We start from the raw sequence: 27,109 nt of genomic DNA, 5'->3' as shown, positions 1-27,109 counted from the left end.
TGTCTCTTTTTCCTTTGTGGAAAGAAAATGAAGATCTGGTTTATATCCACATACGTAAACATCCCCCACAGGAATGTTGGTTTTGTCAAAGTTTGAAAAACTCTTAATCCACACGGCACTGTGACTGCTACAGTGGAAACAACCCATTGTTGTTTGTGAATTAAATCAAACCATTTTTAAGGCAGAAACGATCGTACAGTCACAAGGAAGGAGCAGGAATCACCTTTTGATAAGTAAGAAAACCTTATTGTATGGATTGGGCTGCCAGTCGGACAATATCACAACATTAAAAATGGCATAAGTCCTAATAATTGAGACACGGAGCAGTTAAATAATGCTCGTCCCCGAGTCATTTTTTAACAACGTTTAAAAAAAGAAAAGTGCTTAAGTGTGGGTGCTTGTGCTGGGCCAGGGAGCCTTGTTGTTCGAGGTCGGGGGAGGGTGGTGCACGACAGTGCGGGGAACTTTGGTGCCTGTTTTTTTTTTAAAAGTCAGATAGATTGTTCGATAGTTAGACAGTCTTAAGATGTCAATATTTTATATATGAGGACTATATTTTAGAATTGATATGGTTTTAGACCTGTGTGACCCTAACCCAGAGTTTGGTCTGCATTGCCGGCAGTAAGTCGGACATGTTTCCTGTGAGGGTTGGACTCCGTCAGGGCTGCCCTTTGTCATCGATTTTGTTCATAATTTTTATGGACAGAATTTCTAGGCGCAGCCAGGGCGTTGAGGGGGTCCGGTTTGGCGACCTCAGAATCGGGTCTCTGCTTTTTGCGGACGATGCAGTTCTGTTGGCGTCGTCGGGCCGTGACCTTCAGCTCTCACTGGAGCAGTTTGCAGCCGAGTGTGAAGCGGCTGGGATGAGAATCAGCACCTCCAAATCTGAGACCATGGTCCTCAGCCAGAAAAGGGTGGAATGCCCTTTCCGGGTCGGGAATGAGATCCTTCCCCAAGTGGAGGAGTTCAAGTATCTCAGGGTCTTGTTCACGAGTGAGGGACGAATGGAGCAGGAGATTGACAGACGGATCGGTGCGGCGTCTGCAGTGATGCGGGCTCTGCACCGGCCCGTTGTGGTAAAGAAGGAGCTGAGCCAGACGGCGAAGCTCTCGATTTACCGGTCAATCTATGTTCCTACCCTCACCTATGGTCACGAGCTGTGGGTAGTGACCGAAAGAACGAGATCGCGAATACAAGTGGCCGAAATGAGTTTCCTCCGCAGGATGTCTGGGCTCTCCCTTAGAGATAGGGTGAGAAGCTCGGTCATCCGGGAGGGGCTCGGAGTAGAACCGCTGCTCCTCCGCATCGAGAGGAGTCAGATGAGGTGGCTCGGGCATCTGGTTAGGATGCCTCCTGGACGCCTCCCTGGTGAGGTGTTCTGGGCCCGTCCCACTGGGAGGAGGCCCCGGGGAAGACCCAGGACACGTTGGAGAGACTATGTCTCTCGGCTGGCCTGGGAACGCCTCGGGGTCCCCCCAGAAGAGCTGGAGGAAGTGGCCAGGGACAGGGACGTCTGGGTCTCTTTGCTCAAGCTGCTGCCCCCGCGACCCGATCCCGGACCAGCGGAAGATGATGATGTATGGATGTTTTTAAAAGGGTGCACGGTGGTGTGGTGGTTAGGACTGTCACCTCACAGCAAGAGGGTTCAGGTTCAACTCCCAGCTGGGGCCTTTCTGTGTGGAGTTTGCATGTTCTCCCCATGTATCCATGGGTTCTCTCCATGTACTCCGGCTTCCTCCCACTGTCCAAAAACATGCATGTTAGGTTAATTGGTGTCTCTAAAGAAATTTTCCTTTGGAGTGACTGTGTGTGGTTGTTTTTCTCTATGTGGCCCTGTGATGGACTGGTGACCTGTCCAGGGTGTACCCCGCCTCTCGCCCGATGAACGCTGGGATAGGCTCCAGCCCCCCCGCGACCCAACCAACATATTAAGCGGGTATAGAAAATGGATGGATGTTTTTAGAATCTCAGCAGTGTCAGCATCGTATGTAAACTGTGATACCCTACAACTTCATAATATCTGCCTTTAACCTTTACAGCATGTTTTATACATATACTGTATATACATTCACACACACAACTTAAGGTTCCATTTATCCACATTATTGTGATAATTTTAGACAGAACAAAAGGAAAGAGCAGCTTCCCAACTGTGGCTACCACTGTTCCTTCGAATTTTTAGTTTTATCACACAGCGCCCTCTGCTGGTTGACAATTTATGACCCTGAGATTAATGTTTGTTATCATTTTCATCATTGGGGACCGAGCAGTGAAACTGTGAGGACCCTATAGTATCTGTAAGGTTTATTATTATTATTATTATTATTATTTCTTCTTATTCTTTGCAAAAGGTACTTGCAAACTCATGAAACTTTGCAAGCGCCACGTGCTAGTCGACGACATGAATAAAGTATTTTTCTATTTTCTATTCTATTCTATGAAACTTTATATTTTTGGGAGTCGCTCATTGACTACGATGCTTAAAAATGGTCCCCGCAATAGGATTAGTTTTGCGTGGGATGACGAAATTCAGTGCACTCATTCATCATGCCCAGACGCACAAAAAAAGTCTCCTACCGCCATGGTCCCACATCCACAGAAAGGCGGCCATTTTGGATGGAAAGTGCGTTTTGGGGCCACTTTTGCCCCATTCCACACCTTCATATGATCGAACATGGAGAAACTTTTTCAAAACTTAAAGGGCGTGGGCGTGGCGACGCCTCAAAGTTCGATGAATCGCCATCACTCGCCACAAAAATTAAGTCGCTTATAACTTCCACATACATTATTAAAGCTGTCCCAAACTTCATACGGTGAATGCTGGACCCAGCCTGAACGCGCACATAGACCATAGTGACATCCACCTTTAGCGCCACCTGCTGGTGGTTGTAAACGTCTTTTTTTTTCCACACCTCGCATTTGATCAAACTTCTCCTAATGGTAACAGCTCCAAATGTTGCCAGGTTACGCTTAAGACATCGGGGGAAAAATTATGGGGAAAATTTTACAAACTCTGAATGGTGTGGGTGTGGCTAGGCGGTGAAAATCGTGTGATGGCGTTTGTGGTTTGAAAGCCTTATCATCATCGCAAGGTCATGACACTTGGTACACACGTCCAGCCTGACGACCTCTGAAGGCTGATTCTTACTCGGCGCAACCTCGCTCTTACTAGCTGGTCGCAAATGGCGCAAACGGTCACGTGACCCAAAATTCCGCCACGCCCCCCGTCGCAAGCTAGAAAATCCTACGCGCGTCGCAAGGTTGCGCACACAACTTTTTTTCTGACTTCGCGCGCTCTCAACCGGAAACAGCTGACCAAGAAAAAGAAAAAATGAACACTGCAGAGACCGTGGTGACCGAGAGGATGCGCCTCTACAAACATCTGTACGACACGTCTATGAAGTTACACTGGGACAACGTTTGACAAAGTTCGTCTTGTTGCAAAGGACGAACGTTCCACCTTCTCTTCTGTTTTTGCCGCAGCCGCTTAGCTCTGAGATACATATACAGTTCTACACCCAGAGTAAATTCATTCCGCATCAGATGTGCCAGCCTCTGCTGACGTGACACCACAGATGGCAATTGTGTATGCTTTCTTCGTATGCTTTTCAGCTTGTTTCCTCAACAGTGACGCCCGCTGGTCTAGAGAGAACTGCAAATGTGACGCATACTCGGCGCAAACTGCGCTTATGAGCTGAAGGAACTGTGAAGGGGCTGGCGCTTTCGATGATGTCATTAATGGTTCTCGAGCCAGAACAGTTGCGCGTTTGCGCCGAGTAAGAATCAGGCCTTACGTATGTAATGGATATCGCGTGTGGGCGGAGCAATATGGCTCATTGGCGCCCCCTACGATACTTAAGGAAGGGAAACAGGGAGAAAAGGCTGAGCTGTGCCAAATGACACAAGAAGTGGACTGAAAATCAGTGGCAACAGGTCTGATGGAGGGATGAATCCTCCCCAGAGCCCGGACCTCAACATTATTGAAGCAGTGTGGGATCATCTTGGCAGAGAACGGAACAAAAGGCAGCCCACATCCAAAGAAGAGCTTTGGGGTGTCCTTCAAGATGCCTAGAGAACTATTCCTGAAGACTTCTTAAAGGGATAGTTTGGGATATTTGACATGAATCTGTATGGCATCACCATAACCAGTGTCATGCATTCAAACTGACTTACCCCCGACAGTGTCCTGTGAGCCGAGTTCTTGTCCAGTGTTGGTCAAGGCGAAAGTAGTCCGGCTTGTTTGCTGGGGTCAAGAAATTAGCGCGTTTTTCTTCCCAAAACAGTACGTGTGCTAAAGAGTGATTTATTTCATCACAAAAACCGAAGCCGGCAAAAGTCGCTCCTCGTTATCACTTGGGCCCTATACTGTCTCTCGTTGTGTATCAGTGCGCACGTCATTCTGACCGCGAGCTGTGCGCACGAGTCTTTCTGTTCTTTGGCAGTGCTCAACACTGTCTTACTCTGCAGACAACTGGCCATCGGGTCCAGCTGGTCTGGGACGCCTCTTCCAGTTGATCTTGGGAACATGGAAAAAAGTTCTCAAGACGCCTGCATTCAGGAGTGCAGGGAAGTCACCGTTATTTGTGATGCAGGCAGCAGCTGTCCCGCCGATATCCTCATCCATGGAGAGATTTTGGATCTGGGGCATAACTAAATCCCACTCGTGGCAGCAGTAACATTCCACCTCTGTCTGCATTACTTCGCACTTCAAACAAGTGCACCAGGATTTGTCGGCCACCCTGGGTATCGCAGCTCCAGCAGTGGCTCCAGCTTCTGTTTCCATCACTTCTCTGTCCACCCTCTCTCTTTCTGCCCGATCTAAGTCCATTTGGCGAACTTCCTCCTCAGTATAAACGGGTTCATAAAGATACCCCCTTGGCTCTGAACGGAAGTCAATATGTTCCTCGTCGCTCTCGTAGTCAGACATCTTCCCGAGCAGTAAACAAAGTGAATCGACTCGTGCGCACAGCTTGCGGTCAGAATGACGTGCGCACTGATACACAATGAGAGACAGTAGGGCCCAAATGATAACGAGGAGCGACTTTTGCCGGCTTCGGTTTTTGTGATGAAATAAATCACTCTTTAGCACACGTACTGTTTTGGGAAGAAAAACGCGCTAATTTCTTGACCCCAGCAAACAAGCCGGACTACTTTCGCCTTGACCAACACTGGACAAGAACTTGGCTCACAGGACACTGTCGGGGGTAAGTCAGTTTGAATGCACGACACTGGTTATGGTGATGCCATACAGATTCATGTCAAATATCCCGAACTATCTCTTTAAAGAAAGGACAGAAAGCTCGTCTGAGAGGGTTCAGGCTGTGTTGGAGGATAAAGGAGCTCAGAGCAGATAATCACTTTAAAGCTGCTCAGAACTGAACAAAACTCCTATTTTTATCTTATATTCTGGGTTTATGTTCATGTTTGAAGATGTTTCAGTGAATCTCTGCAGCTGCTTCCTGCTTTTAATGAAAATATGTAAAGAAATCCGGACTTTTTTCTCAGTTTTATATACTTTATTTCATGTTACATATTTCTAATCAAAAGCCTTTATGAATTTATTTTGCATATTAATTTCAATATTAATTTTCAGAATTGACTGGAAAGTAAAGATAAGAACTCTTCCCTAAGGTTTGAGAATATGGCGCCACCTTGTGGCAGCCGGCCAGTACAGCTCATTTATTACTGCTAACTGAACTTTTTGTTTTCTCCGATCGTTTCTCTCTGTTTCTTTTTCTTTACTCTCCCTCTTTCCCCGTCAGGTTCGGCTCTCTTACATGTAAAGTATTTAACAAAAATAAATGAACAAGCAGCACTTTGGGAAACAAGGGGAGCTTTGCATTCACAAAGCAAATGCGTTTGGCATAAAGGGCATTCAGATACAACTCTGCAGCAGTAATGCTGGACAGGACAAAACGGATCCATCACATCTGACTCAACATTTTACATATATTTTAATACTTGAACAGGCCAACAGTAAGTAAATCCCAAACTAGAAGTAAATAAGGAACAGCCCTGACAGGTGGTGTCTCTGAGCTGCCCCCTCAGGCATCCTGCACATTCACCAGATGTCCGAAGTCACTCGGCTGCTTCGTTACACCTTTAATTGTGAGATATTCTCAATAAGCAGGCTGTTTTCACTGATCTGGAGTACCACCTTTCTCTGTCCTGATCTTCTTCCACCATTTCTTCGAGTTCACGTTTGGACATGTGGTGGACCAGCGCGGCGCCGACGCAGTCCCCCAACACGTTGACCAACGTGTTGCATCGGGCTCTGAAAGAATCAATTCAAGGTTTAATCACAGGGCCAAATGTGTCAAATGTTGATGAAATTAAATGATTTCTGAATTTCACTCACAACAGAACATAGAAAACTAAAGTGGGACGTTTGACTCTTTTATGAAAAATATCAGCTCATCTTGAATTTGACAGCTGGAAAAGTAGGAGGTACTAAAATAAACTTGATAAGTTTTCCATGTGCTGCCCGAGTCTTTCTTTTATCTTCAGCTTTTTTCCGTCAAAACACAGATTTCCGATTTCTTTTTCACATCTGTTCTGATGTGTAACCATGACAACGGGGGGGCTGTTAAAGTGATAGTTTGCTTCTTTTAACATGAAGCTGTATGACATCCCATATTAGCAATATCATTTATGAACATTGACTTACCCCCCGCTGCGTCCTGTGAGCGGAGTCCCAGCTGAGTTTTGGGGTCTAGAAGCTAGTCCGGCTAGTTGACTGGGGCTTGAAAAATAAAGCGTTTTGCTTCTCAAAAAAATATGCGTTCAAAAGAGTAATATATTTGCATCACAAAAATCGTTCTCGGTGAAAAAGTCAGACCTCACTTCGCTTAGCGCTATTTTTGCCTCCCTTGATATCAATGCATCCAATGTAAAACTGTGCAGATCGAAGAGCAGACCGAGCAGTCCCATGCTTCCGAGCAGCAAACACCGTAACAGGTGCAGCTATCGCTAGGTAGCTAGGGAGCCCAACTATCCCTTTAACCAGCTGGAGCAGCTAACAAAGTAATTCCTGGAATAAGACCCCACATCAAGATGAGCTGAGGAGGAGACGTCCAGGATGCAGAGCAGGAACAAAATGGAGGAAAAGGAGGAGAAGGTTTAAAGCATTTCTTCCCTCGATCATGATGGGAAATGTGAGATCACTGGTGGATCAAATGGACGAGCTTGGAGCCCTGATGAGGACACAGCAGGAATATCAGGCAGAGACCTGGCTGCAGGAACAGCTCTAACAGCTCTCTGCTCAGCTTTAAGACTATCCGGGCAGACAGAGACTGCAGACAGAGCAGTAACAGGAAAGGAGGAGGATCACAGAGCTGGTTAACAACAGATGCTATAATCCTGACATGTCACTGAGAAGGAGGGTCTCTGCACCCCAGATGTTGAACTGCTGGCTGTGAGCTTCTGTCCATGTTGTCTGCTGAGAGAGTTCACCTGAGTTTCCTGCTGACACTGTGTGTGACATCATCAGCTGAGTTGTTGCGAAGCTACAGAAACAACAGCCCAACCCACTGATGGTTTCTACCACACCTTCCTCTCTGCTGCACTTCAGCTGGTTTACATTCCATGTTGTTATTTATCTGTAACAGCAGCTGATCTTTATTCCGTCCTTGAAGCAGAAAGAAGGTTTTAACTTTCTTTTTAACTCCACTTTGTCTGCACGGATGGAACTTACAGCAGCAGCTCCAGCAGCACCAGGAGGGCGACGTCCCTCAGAGGCAGTCCCACCATCGTCAGGACTAACACTGTGATCATGGGTTCACTCTCCGGGACACTCGCAGCTCCAATGGTGGCAACTGATGCCGTCACACTGCACAGCACACACACTTTTTATTTCTTGTTTGGAACATGAGAACAGACATTACTGCTTTGATTATATAAGTCAAATGAATCAATCGTTTAACCGATGAAGACTACGACCAACTTGATGAAGCTAAGTACAATGATCATTAATAAGACCCATAATAGGCTACTCCCCTCTTCTTTGAGAGTTTGTCCACGTACATAGAGTACTAGGGATGCAATACGTTTGTCATTTTATTATTTTTTAAAATCTTTTATTTATTCATTTATTTTTAATTTTAATAAATTTTTTATTTATTATTTTTCTTTAAATTTATTTATTTATTATATATACATATAGGAATATTTATTGTTGTTACTATTATTTATTTTATTTTTCTATTATCCTTATTTCTCTTGCATGTCCTACACTACTTGAAAAAGACCTAATAAAATATTGTGCAAAAAAAAAAAAAAAAAAAAAAGAAAAGACTGCAACCAACCTGATGGTGATTAACATCCTCAAGGTCACAGTGATCTGTCTGAGTTGGGCAATGAAAACTGCAGCAGCCGCCTGGAAGAGGGCAGTTCCATCTGTGTTGACCTGGTTTGCGATGGGCAGCATGAAGCCGGTGAATCTTCTGTCGATGCGGTTCCGCTCCTCGCAGCAGCGGGAAGTCAGCGGCAGCGTGGAGGTACTTGGAGACACACGGGAAAGAAATCAAAGAATAGAAAATCCCTCTGAAAATAACTGAAACTGGTAAAGTTGGAAGGTGAATACTGAAACAAACGGCACTGACGAATAGGGGTGTGTCTTGGCAAGAAACTGGCAAACCAATACGTATCACGATACGGGGGCAACGATATGATTTAATGCGATATATTGCGATACTGTAGGAACAACGATATATTGAGTTTCTTTGAAAGAATTTAATTGTAAGAAAACTGTAGCACATAGCACCCACAATGCTGCTACATGCTTAACATGAGCTTGCTGATGATATACAAGCATTTTCAGGATTGAAGAAAAAAAGATGTAAACAATGTTATATTAAAGGTGTAGATATTTTAAGATATCTGCTTAGAGGTTCACAGGAGTTTTTGATTTCAAAGTAGTTATTATCAAAAGAAAATATGGTCTCTATACCTTCAAATGTCATAACACTTTTTCGGGCTGTTACCACATAGAAATTATTATATACTCTCTCTATAATCAAATATGAAAGTGCTTGTAGGGTTCTTAAAATATTAACAAAAAATGTCAACTGTTATTGACAAAAATAAAGTACCAAGCCCTGCAACATCCACTTTTTCAGTGTAATCTCAATAAAGGAATTTACCCATCTGCCTAAATAAATAAAAGCTTGCAGGACTCAACAAAATTAAATATGGTAAACAGTCTCAGATACTGGATTTTACATGTTGTTCCAGTTTGTATGTCAGTGCTTATTTTGTAATCTCAAGGTTTTTGTGGAGGAATACAAGCTGGTCCACATGCCCAGCTTTCAGGACGCTTCTCTGTGCATTCACAATGTCTCCTGCGGAAGAGAAAACTCTCTCCGCAGAGACGCTTGTTCCAGGAATACACAGGAAACATTTCGCTACTCTGAATAGCTGAGGGTACTCCTGTTCGTGGTCCCTCCACCAACTCAGAGGATTTCCTGTGAGAGGCAAGTGACGAATACAACCAGAAGAAGAAGTTACCTGGAGGACGAGAAAAACGCCTTCTTCAGAGCAGGATAAACGCCCCTGATGACAGGGACGGGGCTGCGTCTCACCATCGCAAAGTAGAGGAGCGGCAGAAGTACTGCTGCATGCAGGATGAGCCTGAAACACACAAAGCATCACCTCAAACATTAAAACACGTTTAATAGGATGTCTACCACCTGCTTCCATCCTCAAACACATCGGAGAGATATCTGCTGCCATGAAATACGAGTTTATCTGCGTCTGATGGTCAGACAGCAGCCGGAGTGTTGAAGGTCAGAAGAACTCAAGTTTGCACCTGAGTCAAAGTCTGAGTTTGAAGATCTGAGCTTTTATGAGCAGCTGAGACATGAAGAAACAGCAGAGTTAAATATTGCATTAGTTGATCCATTTGAACCTTTATTTAACAAACACAAAACTAATAAAATATTTTCAGTCTCTTCACTGATAAACTACAGTTATATTCATGGTTTTGTCTCAGTCTCATTTTTTATATCCGGCTCAGCCGCGCTTTGTTTTGACTTCTTTTGTTTTTTGAATTAATAAATCTTCCTTATTTTTGAAGTCCGCATCCGTGTCCACCCTTCCACACCCAAACCTGACAGATCCATACAGCCACATGTGCTCAGGAGGAGCTGGGAGAACCATTTCCACTCAACACGGTCCACGGCCGCATCCAGAAATGTGAGCTGAAGCTGCACCACACCAGGAGGAAGCCATATATCAGCTCTGTGCAGGAACACGGCCCAGTTCTCTGGACACCAGCTCATCTCAGATGGACAGAAAGACAGTGGACACGTGTTCTGTGGGCAGATGAGTCCACGTTTCAGCTGCTTCTGGGAAGAAATGACGTCCAGCAGAACTGGACAAGATCCCTTTAACAAGATCTGTTCATGAGCCCACAGCAGCCCTGCGCCGGCTGCATGGATGCTCACATTTCAGCCGAACGCTCCCACCACTCAAACCTGGTCCTGGATGAACGAGGAAGGACTCACCCGACGAGAACCACAGCCGTGAACTTTCCAATTTTGATTAAGATCTTCCAATCGCCAACGTCGACAACGTGGGTTACAGACACGAGCAGGAGTCCCAGCGGCATGTAGCTGAGGAGGAGAGAAGCCACCGAAACATTCTTAATCACCAACAGGATTCACTCTTAAGACACCAGATAAAAATGACTCATATCGTTGGAAAAAAAAAAACCTTCAACAAACATAAATGTTCAGTTCTACAGACCAAGATGTTCAACTTCACCTCGCAACCAGTCTGAGGGAGTATCTCATGAGCTCGTTCGTGCCGGCGATGACTCCCCTGTAGATAAGTCCTCTTTCTTTCATGCTGGAGATGGCCAGCCCAAGCCCCAAGGAGATGACCAACAGGCCGAGGACGTCGAAGCCATCCACCACATCCACACTCAGTGTGTATTTAGTGGCATTCTGAGGCAAAGTGAGGTACACTACATCAGTTATCGCTGCCAGTGAGAGCTGAAAACATCCCCAGAGTGACGAGAGAAGGAGAGATTCACCGTTTCCAGGCTGGAATTTGAGATCGAAGGAACTGCTAACTTCATCGACGTCTTGTACTGAGAAACAAAAGAGATGCTCACGTCAGTGTTCACGCTTCGGGTTCAGAAAGCAGGAAACTGCACCTGAAGAACAAACATACCTTTTTGAATAAAGCCAGAACCAGATTCTGTGGCAACATGTTTCTAAAGTCAAAGAGAGCCAAAAATAAAGTGTCAACCTGTAGAAATGTAGAAAAATGAAAGAAGCTGCAGATAGAGTATGATGCAGCTGTCCTCTGACCTTAACAGATCCATGATGGAGCCCACGGTGACGAAGGGCTCCTCCTCCTTCTCAGCGTCGAACTCGCTGACAGGATAGGTGACGCCCGGCTTCACGAGCAGCATCAGACTCAGTCCTGCATGACACACAACATCAGGCATGCTGCAGCCTAAACCTCTTTTCTTCTTCTTTTGTCCTCCACTTGTCCAGTTTCCTCAAATGTTTTAAGGACACACTGCACACTATGCTGAGATATGCCAAGTTTTCAGCTAACAGCTCTTTGGGAATCACCTTGTTGCTGCAGAAATCCTATTTTCTGTCTGTCAAACTGTGTTATCTTTGCTGTTTTTCACAGAAGCAGCTAAAGAAATGGGAACAAATGATGTGTCTCTGTGACAGGCTGCTGGGAACAACATGCCTAAAGATCCAGTTTAAAATGGCTTCTTTTTATTTTTACTTTGATATTACTGGAAGTGGAGCCTGGTCCAACTGGCCAATGTAAAAATCCAAGGGACAAGATAGTAATGTGTAATTCGAAAAGAAATGATGACGTAAGGCGCAGCTGAGTGCAGATGTAATTTCCACCAGCAGAGGGTGCTGTTGGTCTGCAGAACATGTAAAGCTCCAGCTGCCACATCACCACGTTGCACAGGCCAACTTCACTGGGACATAATCATAAATGTAACAGTCAATTATGGAGGCTCGTTGGTCTAGGGGTATGATTCTCGCTTAGGGTGCGAGAGGTCCCGGGTTCAAATCCCGGACGAGCCCTTTTAGCACCTATGGGGGTCACCCTGATACAGCTGCGAGCTTCATGATGAAGAATGGATGACATCACACAGTGTTTTACCTCAGTTACCTCCTGACAGGGGAACATCTGTATGTTTATTTTTTATATATAAAATAAATTCATAAAGACTTTGGATTAGAAATATGTAACATGAAATAAAATATATAAAACAGAGAAAAAAGTCCGGATTTGTTTACATATTTCCATTAAGGGGAAGCAGCTGCAGAGATTCACTGAAACGTGTTCAAACATGAACATAAACCCAGAATATAAGATAAAAACAGGAGTTTTGTTCAGTTCTTGGCAGCTTTAAAGTGAATCTCTGCTCTGAGCTCCTTTATCCTCCAACACAGCCTGAAGCCTCTCACACGAGCTTTCTGTCCTTTCTTTAAGGAGTCTTCAGGAATAGTTCTCCAGGCATCTTGAGGGACATCCCAAAGCTCTTCTTTGGATGTGGGCTGCCTTTTGTTCCGTTCTCTGCCAAGATGATCCCTCACTGCTTCAATGATGTTGAGGTCCGGGCTCTGGGGAGGATTCATCCCTCCATCAGTCCTGTTGCCACTGATTTTCAGTCCACTTCTTGTGTCATTTGGCACAGCTCAGCCTTTTCTCCCGGTTTCCCTTCCTTAAGAATGGATTTGTTGACCATGGAGCCCATTTCTGATGAGGCTTAGGCCAACAGCAGATGGATCAGCTGAAGGTCCAGATGCATCTCTCAGCTCCTGTGTCAGGTCTTTGCTGGATTTTTTCCTCTTTCTTAAGGACATCACTTTTAGATCCTGTTCATCTGCTGTAGATAGTTCTTTAGGCCTGACACTTCTTCTTTTGTCCTCCACTTGTCCAGTTTCCTCAAATGTTTTAAGGACACACTGCACACCATGCTGAGATATGCCAAGTTTTCAGCTAACAGCTCTTTGGGAATCACCTTGTTGCTGCAGAAATCCTATTTTCTGTCTGTCAAACTGTGTATCTTTGCTGTTTTTCATAGATGCAGCTAAAGAAATGGGAACGGATGATGTGTCTCTGTGACAGGCTGCTGGGAACAACGTGCCCCAAGTTTTTGTTACACAAACACAGGACAGAAATGATAAAGAAGATACAGAAGAGTCACTGAAGTCTCACTTCTTGGACCCTGATAAATGAGAAACACCTGAGAGGAAAATCTTCTTCTACTCAAGTAAATAAAGCCCAAGACGTCTGGATCGACAGCCTGCTGCCCTCTATGAAGCCTGAACTCAGAGTGACGATGAGCCACAGAAACATGGAAAAGAACTCATCATGAAGAAGCTGCAGGCCTCAGGAGACCTGATCAGCGTGTTCAGGCTCACCTGCAGCCACGGACATCAGAGTTGTTGCAGCAAAGTACACAGCCATACGCACGGCAATCTTTTTGGGGAAGTTGACTCTGATGCCACAGATTCCTGTGGAAATGATAAAACACAAGATATCACATCTTCAGTCTGAAGATGAGCAGATCAGCTGAGTCATGGAAAAAATAAAGTCCATCCCTCTGTTAATCTTTTAATAAAAAAAAGATAAACTCAGCAGGTGTTAAAAAAATCAGCAAAAACAGCCTCGGATCAACACATCACACTGTCTCATTATTTATGGAAGAGAAACTGAGACAAAACACAGAAGCAGAGAGTTAAAAACTAAGTGAACCCTTCCTGCTTCCATAGAAACTAAGAGGGTCAGTTTTAACACCTGCTGAGGAACTTTTTAATGTCCTGATATATAAAACCTAAAAATTCACTTTGTCACGACTAAAATTGGCAGGTTACACTGAATACTGAATGTAAAACACAGATATATCCTGAGTTAAATCTGAGAAACACTCCGCGAACTTACCGAGAATCACAGCTGACATCAGCATTGGAATAGACACTAACTGGAAAATCCGCCTCAGAACTTCCGCTGGGAAGGCGATCACCTTTTCGTGAACCTCAGAGAAATCGTAGAAGTTTACGGCGGCGGTGCCGACGGCGAACCCTGTAAGGAGACAGCGAGGACACATTCAGCAGGAGCCTCCACACACAACAAGAGGCCATCTGCAGACCCAAAGCTCATCCTCTCAGTACCTTTGTGTTGTCGTGACAACAGGCTCCTTTTCTGGAGTTTATGGGTTAATAACAGTAAGAATCAGTAAGAGCAGAGTAGGTCAAACTAATCAGCACAGAATGACCCGTCATGAGAGTCACTTTGTGAACTCAAGAACACTAAAAAGAACATTATTTATTTATTTATTTTTTAATTTAGTCATTTATTATTATTATTAGTTAGTTGTAGTATCTTTTATTAGAATTGGTATTATTATTGTTGTTGTTAATATACAATCATTGTAAATGTGGCACTATGAAAGATATAAGTACATTAAAATAGTAGCCCCCCATTTTATTTTAAGGTCTAAACTCACTTTCTGTTGATAGACTACTGTTAAAATCGATTGTATTATTTAAAAGTGTAATCTGAGTTTCGCCAGCAGAGGGCGCTCAGTGCTGTGTGTATCAGTTGCTAACGCTTTGGCCAGCAGAAGAAGTTGGTCAGCTCTTGATGAAGCCGTTTATAGAGCGAACGCACAGAGCAGCTCCTGTAACCTGCTGTATTTTCCTGTTTTGCAGGATGTTCATCTAAATAAATATGATGCACTTGAGATGAGCTGGCCCATCATTTCAAAAGTGTAACATAAATATTGTAAAAAAAATTTGAGATACTTGACTAATTTGAATTTCCCTCATTGGGGGATGAATAAAGTATTTTTCTATTCTTTTCTAAAGTCAGATTTCTCAAATCTCACAGGAAAATATCATCTCGAGGCACCAGCACAATAATTTCTGAACTTCCGTAGGTTGGCGTCGCCTGACATTCACATGCCACCAGAACAAGGCTGGCTGTAGATAAGATGTAGGTGGCAGGACCATGTCCAGGGTTACACCATCTGCTGTGGAGGCCTGAGAGGAGAGCAAGAAGAAGACATGCTGGGTATCCATCCGTCACCTTCCTCTGCAGGTGGGTCAGAACCAACAGGTCCGGGAGGGAAACCCAGTCATCCCTCCTCCTGGGGGATCCCGAGGCGTTCCCAGGTCAGATGTGATAGTTAATCCCTCCAGTGAGTTTTTCTGGTTCAGAACCATGACCTCAGATCTGGAAGAGCCGACTTTCATCCCGGCACCTGAAGGTCACGGCTTAAAGAAGCCAACAGAACCACACCATCTGCAGAAAGTTCCCAAAGCAGACGCCCTCCTCTGCCCGGCTGGACTCCAGATCCTGCAGCACCGGTGGAGTCCAACACGCTCCGTAAGCCGGTGAATTACGTTCATCTGAAGTCTGTCAGCTGCCATTTAAGCCATTTAAGCTCCCCGTCGAGCTGCGTCTTATTTCTGACCTAGGCCTCTTCAAATCTAGGCTAAAAAACTACTTATTTAATACTACTTATTCAATTTTGTTGTATTTTATTGCTTTCACTGTTCTTTTATTGTTTTTATTTGTTTTTTTACTTATTCCTCTCTTTATTTATTACCCACTGTAAAGCACTTTGGTACATCATAATGATTGTTTGTAAAAGGCTGTATAAATAAAGTAAATTTACATTTACAAAATACATTTAGAGGCAGGAGTTCTGTTCGAGTCCTGCTGAGAAATCAGAGCCCAGTCAGTTCCCCACCGCTTGGCTTTCAGGGCTCCTAAAGCGAGGAGAAAGACTTCATTTAGTCAGACTTAGAAAATAAAATAAATGCCCAGATTTTCCTTTGTCTTTGCCCGGCTTCTGTTGTCAAAGCATCCTGGGTGGAGGTCCAGTGTCTCAGTGTGTCCTCCTGAGAAGCTCCTCCAGCTGATCTAAGCCTGAACTTCCTGTTCTTCCCTCTTTCTCCTCCTCTGACATCTGACATGAGTCTCCTCATCAAACCATCAGGGATTTGGACTTTTGGGGGGTTTTAGTTGACATTTGGAAAGCTCAATCAGCCGCTCCCGCCTGTAAACGACTCTTGTCGCCATGCCAACAAAAAATCTATGTCAAAAATCAGTTTTTACCGAAAAATACTTCAATATAAATGACAGAATTACAAAGAATACACAGAATATTCTCGGAGGTACAGCATCTTGGGCTCAGAGGAAAGCCAAAGGAAAGGAAAAAATATTTCAGACAGAAATCACTGAAGGTTCTTAAATGAGGGCATTTGTGTTCGCTTCTCTTCTCCAAACGGCTTCGCTCTGATGCTGATGAGAAAGAAGTTGGAGGTCAGAAAAACTCGACCCGACGCCGCTCGTCGTTAATAAAAAGTTTTTTGGGATGAAATTCAACATCATGAAAGAAAGGTGAAAGAAATCATTGCTCTGGTAATTATATCATTCTCAGCAGCTAAAACCCGCTGAAGTCTGTTAAAGCCGTTATGGAGTTACTCACCCAGAGCCGCACCTGCCTGGCAGCGCAACATCCAGGTGTTCTGCAGGAGCCCCACAGAGCCCCCAGATTCCCCAGAAACGGACCCCAAATCCTCCATCTTTCACTCAAACACTGGAGGCAGCTGAATTACGTCCTCTCGGGGCTGAATTACACCAACTGTTGAGCTGATATTTAAAAGAAAACGCGTTCTGTTGGTTCCAGAAGCCGTTTGAATGATGCAGTTTGCTTTCTTTCTGCAGAGCTTTGACAGCCCGACCCTCCTGTGGACAGAAATCACACCCAAAGGCACGCATTTTAAAGAAGAAAGCTTATCATTTGGATGGCAATATGAGTGCACTTTCACTGTTTCTGTGGAAAAGCCTCTGATCAATATGTCAGAAATACATACACGTGCCTTAGAAATGAACAAGTTTTAAACTAATATTTACATGAAGAACTGAATGAATGAATGAATGAATGAATGAAATATATAAGATTATACAGCTAAATACATAAATATACTGGATAAATATATAAATAAATATATATCCAACTGTGCAATTTAGAACACTGTATATATACATATATACATATATATACTTATGTATATATATCCCATATTGTTTATTGTTTATAGTGTTTACACTGTTATTTTAATTCCTTTACAATTTTGGTATTTTTTATTTTCTTTATCTGTTGCTGCTGCAACATCAAAATTTCCCCACTGTGGGACGAATAAAGCCGGTATTCGTATTCGTAAACGAGTAAATTTTTGTTTCCAGGTCTGATCCAGCCCTCATTTCTTTATGTATTTTTATAAGAACAGGAAGCAGCTGCAGAGATTCACTGAAACATGTTTAAACATGAACATAAACCCAGAATATAAGATAAAAATCAGAGTTAGTTCAGTTCTGAGCAGCTTTAAAGTGAATATCTGCTCTGAGCTCCTTTATCCTCCAACACAGCCTGAACCCTCTCAGACGAGCTTTCTGTCCTTTCTTTAAGGAGTCTTCAGTAATAGTTCTCCAGGCTTCTTGAAGGACATCCCAAAGCTCTTCTTTGCAAGGTCATCAAAGGTCGCAAGGTCATGAAACTTGGCACACACGTCCACCCTGACGACCTCTTACGTATGTAATGGGTATCGTGGGGGGGGAGCAAAATGGCTCAGTGGCGCCCCCTAGAAATTTTCAAAAACCCCTCCGCATTGGGGTTATTATGTGCTTGTACGTACGCAGAGGGTATCGTGCGTGTGGAAAGAGCTGCGCGACCACGGCGTCCAGCGCGTGCCCCAACGTGCGCACATCTCGGTCCCGCATACAGCTGCTTGCAGCTATGTAGTTTTCTTTGAATTCATCTTCTTACTGCTCATAGAGGAATCCCCAGCCTTAAAATAAGCCTGTAAATATACACTGCAGATACTTTCATGAAGCCCCCAAAGCGAACCATACTTATCACTGACTTTTGTCCAAGAAATATGGTCAAAATCAACAACAGTTGAGAATCTTGATAATGGATTTATCCTTTACAAACAACAGGGCAAAGTTGTGCAGAAGCTGAGATGTTGAAGCTCCAAGCTTTGTTTCCATATCAAACAAGTATATACTTCTATCCATCCATCCATCTATCCATCCATCCATCCATCCATCCATCCATCCATCCATCCATCCATCCATCCATCCATCCATCCATCCATCCATCCATCCATCCATCATCTTCCACTTCTCCGGGGATCGGGTCGCGGGGGCAGCAACTTGAGCAGAGAAACCCAGACGTCCCTGTCCCTAGCCACTTCCTCCAGCTCTTCTGGGGGGACCATAGGTGAGGGTAGGAACATAGATTGACCGGTAAATCGAGAGCTTCGCCTTCTGGCTCAGCTCCTTCTTCACCACGACGGGCCGGTGCAGAGCCCGCATCACTGCAGACGCCCACATCACTGCAGACGCCTGCATCACTGCAGACGCCGCACCAAACCGCCTGTCAATCTCCTGCTCCCTTCGTCCCTCACTCATGAACAAGACCCTGAGATACTTGAACTCCTTCACTTGGGGAAGGATCTCATTCCCGACCCGGAGAGAGCATTCCACCCTTTTCCGGCCGAGGCCGAGATTTGTATGTGCTGATTCTCATCCCAGCCGCTTCACACTCGGCTGCAAACCGCTCCAGTGAGAGCTGAAGGTCACGGCCCGACGACACTAACAGAACCACATCATCCGCAAAAAGCAGGGATCCGATTCTGAGGTTGCCAAAACGGACCCCCTCAACGCCCTGGCTGCGCCTAGAAATTCTGTCCATAAAAATTATGAACAGAATCGGTGACAAAGGGCAGCCCTGAAGGAGTTCAACCCTCACAGGAAACATGTCCGACTTACTGCCGGCAATGCGGACCAAACTCTGACACCGGTCATACAGAGACCGAACAGCCCATATCAACAGTCGAACACCTTCTCCAAGTCCACAAAAGACTGGTTGGGCGAACTACCATGCACCCTCCAGGATCCTGCGGAGGGTATAGAGCTGGTCCACTGTTCCACGGCCGGGACGAAAACCACACTGCACCTCCTGAATCCGAGATCCAATTATCCGGCGGATCCTCCTCTCCAGTACCCCCGAATAGACCTTACCAGGGAGGCTGAGGAGTGTGATCCCCCTATAGTTGGAACACACCCTCCGGCCCCCTTTTTTAAAGAGGGTGACCACCAACCCGATCTGCCAGTCCAGAGGCACTGCCCCCAATGTCCAGGCGATGCTGCAGAGGCGTGTCAACCAAGACAGCCCTACAGCATCCAGAGCCTTGAGGAACTCAGGATGGACCTCATCCACCCCCGGGTCCTTGCCACGAGGAGCTTTTTGACCACCTCGGCAACCTCAGCCCGAGAAATGGGAGGCCCCACGTCCGAGCTCCCTGACTCCCTGTCTCATCGGAAGGCGTGTTAGTTGAGGTCAGCAGAGCCCCGCCCTCACCATACATGGTGTTGACGGTGCACCGCTTCCACCCCTGAGCCGCTGGATGGTAGACCAGAATCTCTTCGAGGCCGTCTGGAAGTCGTTCTCCATGGCCCCACCGAACTTCTCCCAAGCCCGAGTTTTTGCCTCAGCAACCGCAGAGGCTGCGTTCCGCTTGGCCTGTCGGTACCCATCAGCTGCTTCCAGAGTTCCACTGGCCAAAAGCACTCTGAGGTCATTAAATTGATGTAAAGTGCGTTATAAATAAAATATGTTATTATTATTATTATTATTACAGTTTTTCTCTATTGGTTTGGCTCATTTCTTGAAACAGAAATTACATTCTCAAAACTCTAAGATCATTTGGCATAACACTCTTATAGTTCAGCACAACACCATAGCTAACCTGCAAAAGCACATATCTCTCCCAAAACTGTTCACCCATGCTTCAGACCTGATTTCTTTCCCATGTAAAGAGTCAGTGCCACCCAAATTGCAAAGATCTTTCTCAATTGCCTAGGCTCATTTCTTGAAACAGACTGGACGTTTTCAACACTCTTTAGTACTTTTTGCTAAACTAAACTGAATGGTTCAGCAAAACACCATGGTTCACCAGCAAAAGCTCATATCTCCCCCTAAACAGTTCACCCATGTGTCAAAATTAAGTTTCTTTCTCATTCAAATAGTCAGTGCCCCCAAAATGCATTGTCCTTTTGGTATTGTGTGAGCACTACAAGTCAAAATGTTTAGATGTTTTGTCACTATGGCATAGGACTACCTAACAGAATACAATAGTGTATAAAACTGAAGGAAAAAAGTTTCACAGTAAGAGTGGCCTCATTCACACAAATACTGTGAAGTACGTAACTTCCATACAGTATAGTATTGTAGAAGGAAAAGAAAAATATACATAGCACACATATACTGTAATATAAACACAAACAAAAAAAAGCTAAATTATGTGGCCTACAGTGCTGTAAATAAATCTGCAGCTTACAGAAAACACTATAGCAACACTTTACTGGACCTTCCTGCTTCTGAAGAGTGCAGACGTGTCTCTGCTTCCTCCTGCTGCTTATTGCTTCATTTGCTTTTAAAGACATGGTTGGTAATCCTGTTCAGAAACACATTTTGTAATACTGGGTGAAATGGTCCATCTATCCTGAGAGAAATCTATACAAGATGTATTTAGAAAAAGGGACGAAAATAATCAGACCTCTGTGGCAGCTGCAGGACTGAGAAAAAGCTGACCGCTGATCTCGGATTGGTCGCCTACAAAAAACCAATCAGATGCCTCTGCTTTCTGCCTACGCCCCCCTCTGCCGGCTCCCTGCTCCATGTGCGCATGCGGTTCTACCGGCTTTGGATGAAGCACTGACGGAATGGGGAGGGGGGGGTGGAGCTTAGAGGAGGGGACACTTTCGAATCTTGCTAGCTCTCTTGCTAGCTCTCTAGGATTACCTACCATAGCTTTAAATCATTTTACTTCTTTCCACAAGTCTTGGATATGATTTTATTCTTTTTCTTTTAAGTGAACCAAGACTTTTTTTTAATCATTTTTATCAGAAAGTCATCTGGAAACTGTCGTGTGGAAATTCCGTTGCAGCTTCCTGCTTTTGGAGGAGCTCAGCTAACTGAAGCTAATTAGCAGCAAGATGCCTCCCTTTTCCACTGACGATTACCACAAGCTACTCCAGAAGATAGCAATACTGGAAACAAAAATTAATCGGCTTGAAGTGAACGTGGAGATAAATGGACAATATGGGAATGAAACTACTCTGCCAGTATCCCAAAACACTGAAAGGGAGCAGGCCAACAGGAAGCTAACTGGCACCACCAAGACACGGCAGGAGCCTGGCGTAAATGGAAAATATTTAACCAGTCCTCCCTGGAACTCCCTTGGTGCTAAGCCAAAACACTATAAATCGCCTCCCTCAGATGTGGGAAGACGGTTATCAGGCAGAACCCAACACCTGGAGACCCACAATGACTCCGAGTGGCCTGCACTATCACACAGGAATGTCTCTGCCCCGATACCAAAGCAAAAAGCAACGATGGACCGAGACCACCACCAAAACCAGGAGCAAATTGCCACAAGACACAGGAATTCTGCTAGAGAACAGATTTGCTCCACTTTCTCAAAATCCTGACTCTCCAAAAGAACGCTCATCTCCCAAGACCGGAGAAAGGTATGAGGCTAAATTATATGCTACAAGGCCACAGAAAGAGCTAACCACTGGGCCTCAAATTCTGATAGTGGGTGACGGAGCTGTGAATGAGATAAAACGTTTTTGCAGCAAGAAAAAGACCAAAATACTCTGTTTTAGTAACGACATGGTGTCTGATATCTCAAAGAAGATCCTGGACATTGTTGCTGAGCATCCGACACTGAAATCTCTCATCATACACACAGGAGCCCTTGATGTTGTGAAGCAACAATCGGAGGTATTAAAACAAGACTTTATGGACCTGGTAAACAAAGTTCGATGCACAAGTACAGAGGTGTTTTTCAGTGGACCTCTACCAACAGTTTGGAAAGGAGATGAGAGATTCAGCAGACTGATGATGCTAAACAGATGGCTCAAAGACTTTTGTGCTGCTCATTCAATGAACTTTATTGACAATTTCAACATCTTTTGGGGACGCAGGCACCTCTTTAAGGCAGATGGATTTCATCTTAACAAGTCAGGAGTTCAGTTGCTAAGCTCCAACATTTTTTACTCTCTGCGTCACACACCAGCAGCCCCTATCAAGGATGAGACAGGACAAAACGATCCAAAACGACAGATAGGACAATGCTCTGGTGAGGGCGCTGAGACAAGGACTGACCATGAAGGACAGCGGATCCAGAAAGAACCTGCAACGTCATCATCCTCACCCCAAGATAAGGAGTCTGCAACGTCATCATCCTCACCCCAAGATAAGGAGTCTTCACCAGCCCCAACAGCCCAACAAGTGGAGTCTTCACCAGCCCCGGCAGTCCAACAGGCGGAGTCTCCCCCAGCCCCAGTGGGAAACCCCCAGCCTTCGCCCCCCCGGACCCCACCCAGCCCCCAGCAGTCTCCACTCAGTCTGGACTCCTCACTTCTGGATTTCCCGGACAGGATGAAGAGCTTTCTCAATATTGGAATACAATTGACACCACGCCAAAATCCCATATTCTTCCCCCCTAACATCCCACCTCATCCAGCCCCTCCCATTCCACCACGTCCATCACGTTGGAAACAACCCTCAAACCAAAGTCACCAACCCCCCCCCCACCTCCTCTGAATCATAATATCTGTGAGTCTGACTGATATGTGCCGGGTCCAGGCTGTAATACTGATATCAAGAATGCTCTTCCCCAGATAAAGTCAGGGCCCTATGGAGTTCAGACAGCCTTTTCAATCCCTGTGATGACAGGTAACAGAAAAGTGGTCAAACTGGTGAGAAATAAAAAAGGTTCAGTTAGTAAGTAAGTAAGTAAGTAAATGTTTATTTTTATAGCACATTTACAAGTGGCAGAGCCGCACCAAAGTGCTTTACAGTCAAAAAAAGAGCTAAAAAATGCATGGAGGAAAAGAAAAAGAAACAAAAGAAAATATCAAATAATAGATAAAAAGAGCTAGAGAACAGTGACTGGTGGAGATTTAAAATATGAAAAAGTAAAAGAAAAAACATTTAATAAGGCAACCAGGGGACACTTTATACAAGTGTTTAAAAACAAGGGAGGACCCTAACTAAAGGCCAGTTTAAAAAGGTGGGTTTTTATCAGGGATTTAAAACTATCTACCGAATCGGCTGCGCGGATGTGGAGGGGGAGACGGTTCCAGAGAGTGGGGGCCACTATGGCAAAGGCTCTGTCTCCTTTTGATTTTAGCCTGGACCTAGGCACTTCCAGAAGCAGTTGGTCGGCTGAACGAAGTGCTCTAGTGGGGATGTGACGGTGGAGGAGGTCGGACAGATATGAGGGGGCCAAGCCATGGAGGGATTTGTGGACTATGAGTAGCAGTTTGAAATTGATACGGAAGTTAATAGGGAGCCAGTGGAGTGATGCAAGGACCGGGGTAATGTGTTCACGTTTTTTAGTGCGGGTGAGGAGACGGGCAGCAGAGTTTTGAACCAGCTGCAGACGGTGGATTTGGGATTTGTCGATGCCAGTGTAAAGGGCATTGCAGTAGTCCAGTTGGGAAGAGATGAAGGCATGGATAGTTCTCTCAAGAGCACTCTGGGGCAGGTATGCTTTGATCTTTGCTATGGTTCTTTGATGGAAAAAGCTTTTCCTAACCACTGCACTAACCTGTTTATTGAATTTGAAGGCACTGTCGAAAATAATGCCCAGATTTCTGACAGAAGGCCTGATGTTCGAGGCGAGAGGGCCCAGGGCATCGGTGGAGAAAGCCGGGGGAGGATTGCCAAAGACAATAATCTCAGTCTTCTGCTCGTTTAGGTTGAGGAAGTTGGCACTCATCCATGACTTAAAGGCGGGGTAGGGGATCTTTTTCTGGAACATTTTTTTACATATTGCTTGAAATACTCTTCACACCCCCATTGCAACCAATTAATTAAAAGTTTTGACACAAATATGAAAAGTTTTAGTGGCTTCTAGAACGTACAATCTAGGAAAAACAGTATCCAATCATTGTGAACGGACCGTTCACAATGATTGGATTCTGATGCCGTCTATCAAACTGCAATCTGCTCCTCCCTCCCCCTCCTCCCCCCCCTGTGCGCGTACCCTGCTCCATGAACGAATTACGCGTCCAGAAGCTTGGCAGGAAGCTAAACTAGAGCCAGCTTGGCTAGCACCTAGCATTATTAAACGTATAGTTAGCATAAACTAAATACTAAATACTAAATACGGCAACGATCGATGCTTGCTGTCAGAACAGCGCTCGTGCACCTTCGTGCTCGTGCGCGTTCATGTACTCTAGAGGCGTGCCTTCGGGGGGAAAGTGAAGAAAAGGGTTGGGACTTTTTACCGGTGTATTTTCAAAATGCAGCTTCGCTGGACTCAAAATCCAGGATCTCCTACCCTACCTCTAATGTCTGCCAGACAGTCAACTAAAGAATGGATCACGGCCTGCCCATCAGCCTTTAGGGGGAGATATAGCTGAACGTCATCAGCAAAGCAGTGGAAGGAGATGTTATGTCTGATCAGGATTTCCCCTAAGGGTAGGATGTATAGCAGAAACAGGATAGCAGTCTCTGTGCTGTGGGCTGTTCTGAAACCAGACTGGAATTTCTCGAAGATGGAGTTTGTGGTTAGGAAGGCTTGCAACTAGACATAAACTACACGCTCGAGGACTTTAGACAGGAAAGGCAGTTTTGAGATAGGCCTGAAATTTGGCAGAATAGAGGGGTCGAGATTTGGCTTCTTTAGTAATGGCTGCACCACGGCATGCTTGAAGGCAGCTGGGACGCAACCAGAGGACAGGATGACGTTGAGGAAGAGTAGAAGGAAGGGGGCAACTGTGACAAAAACGGAGGCATCCTTGAAAAGGCGGGGCGGTAGACAGATGTCTGACTTCAGCGGAGAGGGAGGACAGTGAAGAGGGCTCGAACTGCTCGAGGACGGCTGGCGGAGGGTGGGGTGGGGTGGGGGTTGATGGGGAGGTAGAGGTGTCAGAAGGCCTCAGTGCTGCAATCTTGTCAATGAAGAATTTTTGAAAGCTATCACAGAGGGCGGGTGAGGGCACAACAGGGGAAGCATTACGGGGATTAATGAGAGAATTTAAAGTATTGAAAAGAACCTGGGGTTTGTGACTGCTGTTGGAAACCAGGGTGGAGAAGTACTGGGATTTGGCGCCAAGCAGCTACGGAGGATTTGGAGGGACACGTGGAGGCGGTCCTTTTTCCATTTGCGCTCAGCCTGTCTACACGCGCGTCTAAGGTCACGTGTTTCATCGTTGAGCCAAGGTGTAGGCTGTGCTTTTGTGCGTTTGGGCTTGAGAGGGGCGATGGAATCCAGAATGCCAGTGCAGGCTGATGAGAACATGGAGAGGAGCTCATCAGCATCAGCATCGTCCGTAGTGCGGGGGGAATTGAAGAAGTTGCAGTCCGGTGGACAGAGTTCAGAGAACGGCAAGTTTTCGCCGGTAGAGACCCAGGTCTCACACAGAAACAGAAAGTCCAGTTCCCGAGAGATAAAAAAGTCGTTGAGCATGAAAGTTTTGTTCGCCAGGGACCGTACGTTTAACAGGGCCATCTGGAGGGTTAGCTCGCCGCTAGCCGACGGTCCAGTGCGCTTCAGCGGGCGAAGTTAAATCTACCAATCTATTGAATATAGTGTGTCAACCCCCGAAACACACCAGTATCACCTGTTGTCTCCACGAGATTAGCCCTACTCAATATCAGATCACTAGCCAACAAATCCCTCTTAGTAAATGACATGATCACGACCTATAATCTATACTTTTTATTTCTTAGTGAAACATGGCTGACTGAATGTAGCTGTGATACCATTCTCAATGAGGCAGCACCAACAAATTTCAGTTTTATCAATAAGTGTCGAAGTGGTAAGAAGGGCGGGGGAGTTACCGCCATTTTTAAATTAGTCTTTCAGTGCAAAGAAATTTTACTTGGTGATTTTAGCTCTTTTGAATATCTCTGTTTTTTAGTAAAGGGGGATCCAAAAGTTATCTTCCTAATCATTTATAGACCACCAAGATACCCAGGAACTTTCTTTGATGAGTTTGCTGAACTGCTGTCAGTTATCTGCACTGACTATAACTTTTTTATCATAACAGGGGATTTTAACATTCACATGGACAATAACATGGACACTAATGCCAAAGAACTCTGCTCTCTACTTGACACTTTTGGCCTCCTTCAACATGTGAATGGACCCACACATACTCGAGGCCACACACTGGATCTGGTTATCTCTAAAGGTGTTGACATTTCTTCTGTTGATATCAAGGACTTGGCGCTCTCTGATCATTTCTGTGTGTTCTCTGACTTACAGTTAACTCCAAACATTCAGTTAACCCGTGTGTCTGTTAGAAAAAGGTACATAAATGATAATACCAGTGCTAAGTTTATGGAAGTTATAGCTATGTCATCAACTGCGAGTGCAGAGACAGTTGATGAACTCTTAGATAACTTTAACTTGAAACTCTCAAATGTCATGGATACTGTTGCACCTGTTAAAAATAAGATGATCTTAAGCAGAAAGCGAACACCATGGAGGAACACTATTATGGTAAAGGCCTTGAAAACAGAATGCAGGAAAGAAGAAAAACTAAACTTCAAATTCACCATGACCTCTACAAACAAAGTCTTTGTAATTTTAACCACGGGTTGCTCCGGGCTAGACAGCAACACTTATCTGAAATGATTAATAAGAACATCAACAACACTCGTGCTCTGTTTGCTATGGTTAATAAGCTGACAACCCCCCCAAAACAGATAGTTTCAGAACTCTGTTCCACAGAAAAATGCAATGAATTTGCTTGTTTTTTCAATGAAAAAATCAAATCTATAAGGCTAAATATCAACATAAATGAGCAAAATAATAAAATGACGCAATCCTTAAAACCACCTAGGAATCAATCAACTATGATGTCAGAATTCAATACAGTTGACCAAAAAACCATAGAAGAAATTGTCCAGCATCTTAAACCATCAACATCCTGTCTTGACACAATGCCATCTGACTTCTTTAAAACTATTGTAAGCTCTGTCCAAACAGATTTGCAGCAAATAATAAACTGCTCACTTCAA

The 27,109-nt window shown here is 44.8% G+C and overlaps 1 protein-coding gene and 1 non-coding gene across 2 annotated transcripts; one reads left to right on the top strand and one right to left on the bottom strand.

Annotated features, from left to right (window-relative positions):
* Positions 1-10,498: 10,498 nt before the first annotated feature.
* On the bottom strand, positions 10,499-13,442 carry LOC142370714 (excitatory amino acid transporter 3-like). The gene is made up of 6 exons (XM_075453142.1): positions 13,410-13,442; positions 11,313-11,427; positions 11,173-11,215; positions 11,033-11,089; positions 10,762-10,943; positions 10,499-10,610 (listed from the first exon to the last, which is right to left on the bottom strand). The coding sequence occupies exons 1-6, from the start codon at positions 13,423-13,425 to the stop codon at positions 10,499-10,501; spliced, it is 525 nt and encodes a 174-aa protein (XP_075309257.1). The 5' UTR covers positions 13,426-13,442.
* trnap-agg (transfer RNA proline (anticodon AGG)) lies at positions 11,991-12,062 on the top strand. The gene has a single exon. It is a non-coding gene; the product is annotated as a tRNA-Pro (tRNA).
* Positions 13,443-27,109: the final 13,667 nt, after the last annotated feature.

Source organism: Odontesthes bonariensis, chromosome 21, assembly GCF_027942865.1.
Source record: "Odontesthes bonariensis isolate fOdoBon6 chromosome 21, fOdoBon6.hap1, whole genome shotgun sequence".
In the NCBI taxonomy this organism is placed as follows: domain Eukaryota; kingdom Metazoa; phylum Chordata; class Actinopteri; order Atheriniformes; family Atherinopsidae; genus Odontesthes; species Odontesthes bonariensis.
This window is presented reverse-complemented; position numbering and strand designations above follow the sequence as displayed.

Coding starts and splice junctions, on each gene's coding strand:
- LOC142370714 (XM_075453142.1), bottom strand. Junction 11,216..11,312: donor TCCATCATGGATCTGTTAAG/GTCAGAGGACAG, acceptor CTTTGACTTTAG/AAACATGTTGCCACAGAATC. Junction 10,944..11,032: donor CAAATTCCAGCCTGGAAACG/GTGAATCTCTCC, acceptor ACTTTGCCTCAG/AATGCCACTAAATACACACT.